General features: G+C 42.2%; 1 protein-coding gene across 6 annotated transcripts in view; it reads right to left on the bottom strand.

Annotated features, from left to right (window-relative positions):
• Window positions 1-12,883, bottom strand: part of ATP13A4 (ATPase 13A4) — a 182,925-nt gene that overhangs the window by 56,409 nt on the left and 113,633 nt on the right. For all 6 annotated transcript variants that reach the window (XM_070072346.1, XM_070072347.1, XM_070072348.1 and 3 more), the window contains 5 exons: window positions 11,700-11,850; window positions 9,642-9,728; window positions 9,296-9,449; window positions 8,055-8,166; window positions 3,823-3,947 (listed from right to left, as the gene is read on the bottom strand). In XM_070072346.1, coding sequence (XP_069928447.1) covers window positions 3,823-3,947; window positions 8,055-8,166; window positions 9,296-9,449; window positions 9,642-9,728; window positions 11,700-11,850 — 629 coding nt within the window. The remainder of the gene's footprint in view (window positions 1-3,822; window positions 3,948-8,054; window positions 8,167-9,295; window positions 9,450-9,641; window positions 9,729-11,699; window positions 11,851-12,883) is intronic.

The following is a 12,883-nucleotide window of genomic DNA, read 5'->3' as shown; positions in this document are numbered from 1 at the left end:
TCATCAGAAACCCCACAGGCTAGGAGAGAATGGCAAGATATATTATAAATCTTAAGAGAAAAAAATTGTCAGTCCAGAATACTGTACCATGCAAAACTCTCATTTATGAATGAAGGTGAAATAAAGAAATTGAAAGAATTTGTCACCACCATTCCAGCCTTGCAAAAGATGCTTAAGGATGTGCTGCACACAGAAAGACAGAAATATGGTCATCACTACAAAAGAAGGTAAAGGAAGAAAATCGCCTAGTAAAAATACAAAGGATATCCAAAGTAAACAATAGGAATATTTTTGGCAAAATGGCAGGGCAAAGTTGATACTTCTCAATAGTCACTTTGAATGTTAAAGGCCTCAACACTCCAGTTAAAAGATATTGACTGGGCCGGTGCTGCGGCTCACTAGGCTAATCCTCCACCTTGCGGCGCCGGCACACCGGGTTCTAGTCCCAATCGGGGTGTCGGATTCTGTCCCGGTTGCCCCTCTTCCAGGCCAGCTCTCTGCTGTGGCCCGGGAGTGCAGTGGAGGATGGCCCAGGTGCTTGGGCCCTGCACCCCATGGGAGACCAGGATAAGTACCTGGCTCCTGCCATCAGATCAGCGTAGTGCGCTGGCCACAGAGCGCCGGCCGCGGCAGCCATTGGAGGGTGAACCAACGGCAAAAGGAAGACCTTTCTCTCTGTCTCTCTCTCTCTCTCTCACTGTCCATTCTGCCTGTCAAAAAAAAAAAAAGATATTGACTGGCTGAATGGATTAAAAAACAAAACCAAACTATTTTCTGCCTACAAGAAACACATCTCATTAACAAACATAAATGCAGACTGAAAGTGAAAGGATGGAAAATTATATTCCATGCTAACAGAAACCAAAAAAGAGCTGCTGTAGCCATCCTAATATGAGAAAAAATAGACTTTAACAGAAAAGAAAACTGTTAAAAGAGACAAAGGGCACCATGTAATGATTAAGAAATAAATTCAACAGGAAGATGTAAGTATTATAAATATATGTGGACCTAATTTCAGGCATCTATTTAAAAGAAATGTTAATGGATCTAAAGGGAGACATAGACTCAAATACAATAGTAATGGTATTTCAATAACCTGCTTTCAGCAATAGACAGATAAACCAGACAGAAAATCAGAAAGAAAATAACAGAGGTAATTGACACTATAGACCAAATGGATCTAACAGGTATCTACAGAACTTTTCATACTTAAGTCATAGAATACAATAAAGGCCAGCACCATGGCTCACTGGGCTAATCCTCCGTCTTGCAGCGCCGGCACACCAGGTTCTAGTCCCGGTCGGGGCGCCGGATTCTGTCCTGGTTGCCCCTCTTCCAGGCCAGCTCTCTACTATGGCCAGGGAGTGCAGTGGAGGATGGCCCAAGTACTTGGGCCCTGCACCCCATGGAAGACCAGGAGAAGTACCTGGCTCCTGCCATCGGATCAGCGTGGTGCGCCGGCTGCAGCGCGCCGGCTGCAGCGCACCGGCCGCAGCAGCCATTGGATGGTGAACCAATGGCAAAGGAAGACCTTTCTGTCTGTCTCTCTCTCTCACTGTCCATTCTGCCTGTCAAAAAAAAAAAAAAAAAGAAAGAAAGAATTATCTGTACCCCCATGTTCATTGCAGCTCAATTCATAATAGCTAATATATGGAATCAACCCAGATGTCCATCAACTGATGACTGGATAAAGAAAATATGGCATATATACACTATGGAATATTATTCAGCAGTAAAAAATGAAATCCTATGTTTTACAACAAAATGGATGCAACTAGCAATCATTATTCTTATTGAAATACACCAGTCCCAAAAAGACAAATACCATATATTTTCCCTGATCTGTGGTAGGTAACAAGAGTATCTAAAATGTAATATATAGAAGCAAAATTGATATTTTGAAATGCAATGATTGTTTACAGCCCTTGGCTATACTGTTGAAGAACAGTGGGTTTTTTTCCTCATACTATTTGTTGAACTCTTCATTTACTTTAGGGTTAATCTTATCAGTATAATGGAAACTGAAAATAGATCTTTGTAAAAATTAATAGTGGGATTAGGAGAGAGAGGAGGAAGAAGGATGGAAGAGGGGGTGGGAGGAAGGGAATGGTGGGAAGAATCACTATGTTCCTAAATTTACATATATGAAATGCACGAAATTTGTATACATTAAATAAAATTTAGAAAAAAAATATATGACAATCACAAGGAAAAAGATCACAGACTGAGAGGAAGGATCCAGGAGACCTGTCTTGTCAATAATAGGAATTCCAAAAGTAAAAAAGGAAAGACAAAGAACAAAGGCAGTAATTAAATGAGCAATAAAGAAAATTTTCCTGAGAGGAAGAAAGATCAAAAGTACTCTGACTGAATTAATGAAAACAAAGACAAATATGTAGACATGCCATGGTCACAATCCTGAGCTCCAAAGTAAAAGATTATGTGCAGACAAGGGCAAGTTACCCACAGTGAATGTGCACTGGGTTTGTTATGTGCAATACCAAAAGTCAGAAGGCAAAAGAATAGCACCCACATGCAGATCATTAACAAGAAAGCACTGGGACTCAAGAATCCTGTCTTCAGGCAAGATATCATCCACATGTCAGGACAAAGAAAGATATCCTATGATAGTTAGAATCATATTGCTTATCAGTTTTCTACTCCATTCAAGGACAATACTTGAGGAAAAGAAAATTAGAGACAAGCCAGGAAAGAAACAGAGCAGACTTTTCAAAATGGCAGAAAGAGGTAAGGAAGAGGGAGGGTGGAGAGTGATGAACTCTTTGTGCATAGATCTAAAAGGTTACAGATTATGAAAATGTGTCACACATGTGCTAAATAAATAATAATTTTTGAAATAAAAGAGTCATGGTGTAAGAAAAATTTTAAAGAGTAGTAAAACTAACCCAGCAATACCTTAAGATTGCAGAGAGAGCTAGAAAGGAAGAAAGAAAGTAATCCAAAGGTCTCCTGGTCGGCTGGAGTCGAGGATGGATCTTTACAGAACAGGGAGTTAAAGTATTCCACAGTCCCCAGTGTGGAATGGAGTTTGGGAGAAGTAGGGATGAGGAGGATGTGCTTTGACAGGAAAACACTGTATTTTAGTGACACAAGTAGTAGAGTTTTAAAAAATATGAATATCAGAGTAGGAAAAGGGAAGCCAACACATCCTCAACAAATATTAATTCACTAGGAAAATCATTTATTCATCTCTAGTCTCTTTCACAATTAGAAAATTATAGCATCAGTTGAAAAGTGTTCATTAAAATATTTCACACATTTCTCTTGTGATCCTTTCTCATTGCTCCTTTGTTTCTATGACGGAGTTTGTGGTTAGGGGTAGAGAGGACAACATTTTTATAATCTCCAGAATTATAAGCTTTCTTACTGAGGAGACTTCAATGTAGTTTATAGAGTACATTGACTAAAGATTCTAGTTCCTCTCATGTTTGACAATAAAAAGCATCATGTTGGTATGGCTCACATCTTCTTGCCACCCAGGTCTTATCTCCCGTGTCACTTCTCAGAGACGCCTCTCTTAACTACATCCTCCACAGTAGATGGTCAGCCACACTGTCCCACAACTCTCTTTTTGTGTACTTCAAAACATTTGTTACCATTTGACTGGTGTCTGATTTTCAGAAGCTTGGTGACTCTGCCATTTTCTGTCCAGCTATTTTTCTGTCACTCTGCTATTTCTGTCCAGCACTGAGAATGAGATCTGGCCCACCACTGTTAGTCAGCAACCTTTGTCAAGTGAGTGGACCCCCACGCATCCCACATCAAATTCTCACTGTTTTCATTGTACACCATTTTCAGTACCTGTGATCATTACAGTCCTTATCCGGGCTGAGATGAGTTCTTCCAAGACAGGTTTTGTCTCTTCCTTCAATCGATTCTCCAAGATCAGTAATCCCAGGAATATGAGGTCGAATTCTACCTTCTCCCTGGACACACACGGGTGATTGGATGGGGACAGCACATTAGAGCTTTCTTGCAGGAAGTGATACAAAACAACAAAGACTCTGGCAGAGAGGTGCCTCTCACTCGCTGAAGCACCATTCCTTAGGCACTGAGTATGGCAGGAATGATCCAGAAAGAAGAGGATGTTCAGACATGTACTCTGACTGAAGCAACAGGAAGGCAGTATTTCTTAAGCAATAGCTTTGCTTCAACGTTTGTAGAGAACGAGCTAAATGACTGCAAAGGGCTTTTCCATGTGTGGGGCTATATGTCCATGACCTTCTATGTTACCCACAAAGAGAACTTCTAGTTCTGATACAAAACATGGTGCAAAAAAATGAGATACAAGAAAAAAGAAAATAAAATTCCATTTTTTCCCAAGGTCAAGGCCATAATTGATACTATTTAGATCTAGGAGGTATGAGATCATAATCTCTTCAAGGAAACCCCTCCATTGAAGCTAAGCTCCTCTCTCCCTCTGTCCCTCACCAGTAGCTTTGCTCTTTGGCACCAAGTCTGGATATTTCTGCAAGTGAGTGAGGCCTCTGAGGTTCTAATCTAATTCTGATCATGTCAGAACTCTACAGGACCAAGTGCAGGAGAGTACATCTGGGGTTGGAGATTCAAAGATGCTTATACGAATCACTTATCTTGGAGGCAGACTCAAGACACCAGCACTGCCTAATTCTGGTTGTAGTATAGGTGGAAACAGCCCCCACTAAAGCTTCCTTGCCTTGTTTGTCCTATGTTCTCTATGCCGGGTCCCACATTAGCCAAGGTCAGGGAACTGAGTTGGTAGTACTTCCAGGAAACTGCCAACACCCAAGGAGCAGAAGGAAGTAGACCATCTGTGCTTCTTACCTCAGAGCAGGTACAAGGATGGCATTTCCTGTTCTTTGAGTCTAGCGTTTAAGTCTCTGTATGATCTCATTCCAAACTATCTTTGCAGCTTCATTTATCACTGTATTATCATCCACCCTGACCTGCGGCCAAGTTGAACTACTTACCATAGACATGTCTGTAACATGCTACTATGGGACATTCTTCCTTGTTTCATGGAGAAGGTTATGCATTCTCCATGATCTGCCATTGAAACTATATTGTGTCTTGAGGCACAACTCAAATACTATCTCCCCCAAAAAAGGCTTCCTCGGATACAAATCATTGCTTTCTCAGCATGTGTACTTTTAGTGCAGTTTAAGATATTTTGTTAATGTATTATCATTCTTGGCTTTCAGATCTCTGGCTCAACTCCTCAAAAGAATGTCTGCCTGTGTTCAATGCTGTGTTCAACCACATCCACGGCACAAGGAAAGTGCTCAGCAAATATACGCCTGTTTGAAATGCTTGGGCGCTGTTGAGACCGTTTCTTGCCAGATAATCTAGGACAATGCATTTCCTCTTTGAGGGTTCTCATTGAGGAACCACATATTTAGCTTCTCAGGCCCACGGGCATTTACCAAATGCCAAATATACGCAAATAACAGGACTGAGGAAAGGGGGAGAGACCAAGTGCGAAGACGACAGTAGACTCTGACCTTAGAAATCTCACCTCCAACTAGGAGGAAAAGTTTAGACAGGACTACCCTAGTTATATGGAAGGCTGGGAGCAGAATCATGGCAGGTGTAGAAAGCAGAGTCCCACAGAGTAGGACAGGACAGTGTAATCATTTCTGGATGGAGTGTTTGGAGAAGTCTTCCTGGAGGAAGGGATATTTGTTCTGATCTTTGAAGGATAACTTAGCTGATGCTGATTGAGGTCTTCTAATCTTTCAAGTAGCTCTGGTACTCAGGCATGGATTTTTTTAAAAGATATATTGTTAAAGATGATATATATGGCAGCTGGCACTGTGGCACAGTGGGCTAAGACACCCCCTGCAGTGCTTGCATTCCCCTATGGGCAATGGTTCATGTCCTGGTTGCTCCTCTTCCAATCCAGCTCTCTGATATGGCCTAGAAAACCAGTGGAAGATGGCCCAAGTTCTAGGGCCTCTGCACCCACATGGGAGACCTGGAAGAAGCTCCTGGCTCCTGACCTTGGATCAGCCCAGCTCTGGCTGTTGTGGCCATTTGGGGAGTGAACCAATGGATGAAAGACCTTTCTCTCTGTCTCTCCCTCCTTTCTGTAACCCTACCTCTCAAATAAATAAAAGAAATCTTTATATTAAAAAAAAGATGATATATATGAACCAATCACAGGATGCCTGCAAGACCAAACATCTGACAGCTGTGGCCTTTGTCGGCACCAGAATCTCTAGTTCCTCTGGCATAGGGCTTTTGTGAGGTTCACTATAAAATTATCAGGAAACTGAAGTCCTAATTTCAGTCCTACCTCTGCCTTTCTGTGTGACCATGAGTAAATTGCATTCCTGTCAGGTCAGACAATGTGTTCCTGGATCTCCAAGGCCTCTACTTCTAACCTTCTGTAGTTCTTCTTTCCAAGACACAAAAAGGAGTAAGCCCCTGTGGAGTCTCAGGTTCTGCAACTTGGAGTAGCATACTATCTTTTCCGGCTTCTCACAGACATCATGCCCCTCCTGAAGCCTCTAAGAATGATAAAATGATGGACATACTACAAAGGGAGATTTATCACCCCCATGGTGACATTCCACATGGCTTTTAAAGGCTGAATTGTGTATAAACTGAGCCAATAACCTTCAAAGAGATTGTGATAACAGCACTGGACGCACTCTGTAACCACACACACACACACACACACACACACACACAAAGAATGTTTTGTCCTAACCAAGGATGAACAAAGGATAGGAAAACCAACTTAGCTACAGGGATATGTCACACTAATAGGAGATGCAAATTGATAACCTAAGATCAAGTCCCAGTAGTGAATTTGTGTTTATTCCCTATCAGATTGTTAAAGGTTAGAAATCTGTTACCTTTGTCCAGGGCACAAGGAACTTGAGCAGCCTTACATTTAGGTATCTGCAGGGTCTTCTGGAACCAGTCCCCCACAGACACCAAGGGGTGACTGTATTATTTTTTGTGATAACAATTTTTGGATTCATTTTTACTATATAGGAAGGCATTGCAATTATGTTTTTATAAATAATATGTGCAGATAATATTACATAAGAATTTTAGTTTACTATATCAAAAGAGTAGGAAATACAGTTATAACAAGAGTGTGGAACACTATATCCTTAAAAGCTGTACATATGAAATTTGTATTCATTAAATAAAAACCTTCAAAAAAGAGAGAATGTGGAGTCTGACAAGGCTGCAAACAAATATACTGGACTTTCCAAATTTAAAATCCTATATAACAAAACAGGCCTTGGCTATCTCTACAGCAGTGTAAGCAGGAGTGACTGACACTGAATATTGGAGATTGTATTGAAGGCAAAATAAACTTGACAGACTGAAAATGATGGAAAGTTTTAAAAAGAACCACAGCAAATGAAGTTGAACTCATAAACATGATACTTCCTTTTAACTGTAGAGCATTTCTATTGTAATGTGTATGTCTAAAAACTTCCTCTAGCATGGTCCCACAAAAGCACTCTTCACTTTTTTCTGAAAATGTTTACCTAGGTTATGTAAGTCCAAGCTACAGCTATGTGTTTCATTAAGCTGTATGTTTATTATCAAAAATTTTCCCAGAAAAGAATGGAGGATGAGAGGGAGAGAGGGGGAAGGAGAAAGGGAATGTCATTATGTTCTTAGCACTGTATCTACAAAGCACACTGAATGTGTTCAAGACTAAAGTTTTTAAAAAATAAGTAAATAAAAATAAACACAATAAAAAAATCCTGAAAAACATTTCCCAAGAAAATATTAGGATTTTTACTTTCCAGCCAATTCACCTACTATAATCTATTAATCATAATAATAAAGGCAAGACCAAAATTTGAAACTCTGAAACACTAGTTGTATTCATATGTACATTTTCACAAAGATGTGAAACCATACCATATTTTACATTCTATACACCTGTTTCTCAGAAATTCTCCCAGTCAGCATTCACATCAACCTTGTAGTTTAGACAGAGGAAGGGCTCTACCCCCATTACCAATGTTCAGAGACATATTGTGGACACAGACTGAGCAAGCTACCCTTCTGTGTCCACTCACCTTGTCAAGGCAGTTGTGTGATGGTCAGTTTCCAGCTTCTTGTAGGCCAGTGCTATGACTCGGAAACCCTGTGTCGTGTAAATCTGAAGTTCACTAACAAAACTAGTTGGTACTGTTCAGAAAATAACACAGGATTAGTCGGAAATATTTATTTAGCTGGTATCGGCAGAGGGATTCTTTACAAACATCCATCTCTTGTCCACGAACACAAACCTCTCAAAAGGTGCACTAACAAGTCCATGAGAATTGTAAACATATCTACATTGTTAGGGTTGACACCCTTTGGATCTGGTGAAACTGAAGAGGAAGAAAGGGAGTATTTGGGGGGCGAGGGGGAAGCAGGTTGGGGGACATGTAGAATTCTTCTATTCTCCAGTTTATTCAGCAAACATTTATTAAGGATCTACTATCTGCCAGGCACGGGCTATGCAGTGATCAAACTGTGAGCTATACTCTGAGGGTTTATGTCTGAGTAACAGCCAGTGTGCTACCAATAAAATTAAATAAGATCACTGCAATTGCAGTATGTTATCAAAGTACTTGGTGTGCACACTTGAGACTGGGAGGAAGAGAGTAGGTGAAGGAAATGCATTTTTTAATGGAGGGAATATCATGTTCTCAAGTGTGGCGGCATGTAACAAGAAACCTTGTGTAGTTAGTTCAGCTTAAGGAAGTACAGGACAGAAGGAGAGGAGGAGAGGAGGGCTCAGGCACATCTGGAAAGTCTGATGGGTGCAGATTACGAAAGCCTTATGTATGATCCCAAAGGAGTGTGAGATTACATGGGAAGCAACAGAAGGAACAAGGCAAAAAATGTGACAACACAGCTGTGTTGGAAAAAACCTGTCTGGTCATAGTATGGAGAGTGACTCAGAGAGATGCAAGGCAGGGCTCAATTCACCAGCTATTGAAGTGGTCAGGGACGGTAAGAGCCTGAGCTGATACAGTGATGGGGCCATGGTTGGCAAGTGACAAGATAAAGGCACTGAGGGGGAGAGATGGCTCAGATGTAACTCCTAAACTGTATGAGTGGGGGCATGGTAGCACCATTCACCAGGATGGGAAATTAGAAAATCCAGAAAGTAGGAAAAGTAGGTTTGATGCTGGTAGTGAGTTTGGAATACCAATGAATCACCCAATTTGTCATGGCCATCAAGTAATTGGGTTCATATGACAAGTGCTGCAGGGACACAGAGTGGGAATGCATATTTGACTATTTGAATGCCCATTTGTTTACGAACCTGTCTCAGGACGGCAAAAGCTGGCCACCCTCTCTGGTGCTCCCTTCATGAATGCCAGCCTGTCACCTCCCATTTCCTGGACGATCACTGTCATCCTCTGCAGTGCTGATGAGAATGGGAATTGATGCAGGATTGCAATTCCTGCCACTGGGACCTGGGTGAAGAAAGGGGAGTGGAGAGAGGCAGATTGACATTGCTTCTAAATACGTTAGCAAATAAGGGGGAAACGGCTACTAGTTTTTACCTCTGGAATTCAAAGACATCTCTGACCTTTCCACACCATGGGTCAGAAGGGAGTTCCCCTCTGCGTCTGGTTCAGTGGGTGGGACTGGCAAGTAAGGCTTACCTGGCTGGCTGTTTTGCAGGGCTTAACCACCATGGCATGTGCAGGTACTCCGTTGATGTGGAAATCCTCCCCAGAGATAGCCATTTCCTATTTCATAAATGGAATATTTCATCATAGATATTTATTGTTTGTCCTCAGACACTGTGCTCAAATCCTCCCATTGAAAAAAATCCTCATACCAGCTCTGTGTATTCTCCACATCTCCTCCCTCAGCTGGATGAAGGCAAATCAGACTTATTCCAGCACAGAAACATATAATGCATTGGAAAGTCTATGTGACTTGGAGGGCAGACACTTCTGATTTATTCATGCAATTTGCCCTGCTTTCTCTGTTAGGGTGTGCTATACAAGTATAAAGGCTCATTCTCTGAAGACTCTAACTTGAAAATGGTGAGCACAGGTAGCCAGATTTCTTTGTGTGAAGCAAAAACCTTACATCTTTCTTTCCCTGGAATTCACTATTGAAACTGCTATTCCCAGTCTGTCTAATTTGGATTGATGTCCTCAGGGTGGGAGAGTGCAGGACAGGGACTATAGTGGACATGGTTAATGTTCAGTAATTGCTATAATAATGAACACAGAATAGAGTTAAAAGAACCATTTAACCAAATATGTCCAATTGCTTTATAAGCATCTCAGCGAGTGGCTAGGAAAAAAAAAAAAATCTCATAGAAGAAATTGTACTCCCTATTTAAAGATCGGGAAACAGTGATCCAGAAGGATGGGGGATTGGCCAAGTTACATCAGCCTGGTACAGAATCACGCTTGGGAAGAGTAGGAAGGATAATAATGATAGTCTCCCAGCAGTGTTCTTGGCACTGGGACCCAGAGCTGTGTGCAGATGCAAGGAGAAGCGTGAGTCAATAACTAAGTAGTGGGGGATGTGTGTTCCCTAATCTCTACCTTCTATCTCCAAAGGATCAACTCCAACTACTCGTTTTTTAAAGGGTGCTTATGAATAAGGTTTTCTTTTCAAAAAAGATTCCAGCATTTTGTGCTTTTTGGTTTCTTGTGAACACAGCTGGTCTTGTTCAATCCTGCCATTTTATGCTCAAGAGGGCCCAAGCCCCAACACAGGAGAGAACACGGGTTGAGCAGTTAGAGCAGAGCCAAAACTAGAGCCAGGGGAGCCAGATCCCCAAGCGCCAGCATTTCCCCTAAACCAGTGCAGAGTCTCAGCCAAAGCTCTGTAATGGATTTCCTTTCATTGCTTCCTGTCTTAGAAATGAAACCAATACTGAATTAACAGGACTGAAACTCCTAGGCACGGTGAGCCTGTGAGCTATCCTGAGCACGATAGACAGTGGTGCTTCCTAGTGCTCTCGTTCTAGAAAACGTGTTCTTTCCATTTATGTATTTTTAATTGATAAATAAAAATTACATATACTTATGGGATATAATGTGATGTTTAGATTTAGGTAAACCTTTTAGAAAGATTCAGTCAAGCTAGTGAATCCAGACACTGTACCAAGGATTTTATTTTTTTAATGCTTTATCTCATTTTTTTTTTTTTTTTTGACAGGCAGAGTTAGACAGTGAGAGAAAGACAGAGAGAAAGGTCTTCCTTTTCCGTTGGTTCACCCCAAGTGGCCGCCACGGCCCACACACCACGTTGATCCGAAGGCAGGAGCCAGGTGCCCCCTCCTGGTCTCCCATGTGGGTGCAGGGCCCAAGGACTTGGGCCATCCTCCACTGCACTCCTGGGCCACAGCAGAGAGCTGGACTGGAAGAGGAGCAACCGGGACAGAATCCGGTGCCCCAACCAGTACTAGAACCTTGGGTGCTGGCGCCGCAGGCGGAGGATTAGCCTAGTGAGCTGCTGCGCCAGCCCGTTTTATCTCATTTAAGTCCTCACAATAATCCTACAGTGTATGTTAGTTACTCTTATCAGCTGCATTGAACAGATGAAGAAACCAGGCTTAAACTAGTTTTCCCTTCTCTGCTGTATGCTCCTTGTTGGACACCATGCATTTTGCAAATATTAAATAGCCATGATAAAGCTTGCATTGCTTCAGCATTGAAGAAGTCTCTGATATTCTCTGAAGAGTGGAAGCTTACCCAGGTGGTGGCTTCAAACATTTTGAGGTCCAGGGGGTCTCCCTGGATAGTGCCATCAAGGAGGATGAGAGAGTGGCAGCTGGCCATGGCCGCACACAGTGGACCCCATGGCAAAGCCTTGCCCGAGACAAAGCTGTGGACTTCCTGGAAGCTAGAGGAGAAAGGGGGAAAAGCTTTAGTCCTAGCCTCTCACGTCAAAATGGAACTGCTTGAAGGTATTTTCTTTTAAAAAGTTAACCTAAACGCTGCTTTGTTACAACACACCCCACTCTCCAATCCCCACATTCCTCACCCATCACATGCAGCAGCATCCTGGGGTAAGGTCATTGAGTGCAGGAAAGGTCTGGAGCTTCTTTCCAGCTCTCTTGTCCCACTTTTCCTCACTCCTCCCCTAACTGGTCTAACTCCAGAGGCATGGCAGAACTGAGAAGTATCCCTCCCTGGTTCTATGCTCTTCCAGTTCCACCCCCAGTTACCAGGAAACTTCCTTTACAGAACAGACCAGTTCATACTAGTCATTTGACTATGAGAGTTTCACTCTATCCATCCTTCTCGGAAGGGTGAGTCTCTCTCCTAACATTTTTGATGTTTGGCCCCTAGTAGGCACTCAATAAATGGATGAGTGAGTGAGTGGCTTCTGAAAAACTGCAATACCATAGTGGTAAATAAGTGAGCATCAAAAACATTTTCAGAAAGGACATCACATCCCTCTCTTCTACGCTGACATCCAGGGTGCACATTGTAACCACTATCCTCACCATTTCCCACTGAAATGCAAATGGAATGTCATATGGTGCAGCAGTTAAGATTCCACCTGGGATGCACACATCCCATTTTGGAGTGCTTAGGTTTGAGTCCTAGCTCCACTTCATATTCCAGCTTGCTGCTAATATGTACTCTGGGAGACAGCAGGTGATGGTTCAAGTATGTGGAATCCTGCCACCTCTGTGGGAGACCCAGATTGAGTTCCAGGCTTCTGACTTTAGCCTGGCCCAGTCCTAGCTGTTGTAGGCATTTGGGGAGTGAGGAAATAGATGAGAGATACTGGAGAGTGTTTCTCTCTCTCTTTCTCTCTCTCTTCTCTCTTCTCTCTCTCCCTCTCTATCTACCTTTCAAATAAATATGAACAAATAAAAATAGGAAAAAATGACCTGCGTGATTCCTTCACTAGTGCAGTCAGGTCC

This window comes from Oryctolagus cuniculus, chromosome 4, assembly GCF_964237555.1.
Source record: "Oryctolagus cuniculus chromosome 4, mOryCun1.1, whole genome shotgun sequence".
NCBI classification, from domain to species: domain Eukaryota; kingdom Metazoa; phylum Chordata; class Mammalia; order Lagomorpha; family Leporidae; genus Oryctolagus; species Oryctolagus cuniculus.
Note: the sequence above shows the minus strand (reverse complement) of the source record. Positions and strands in the feature narration are given on the sequence as shown.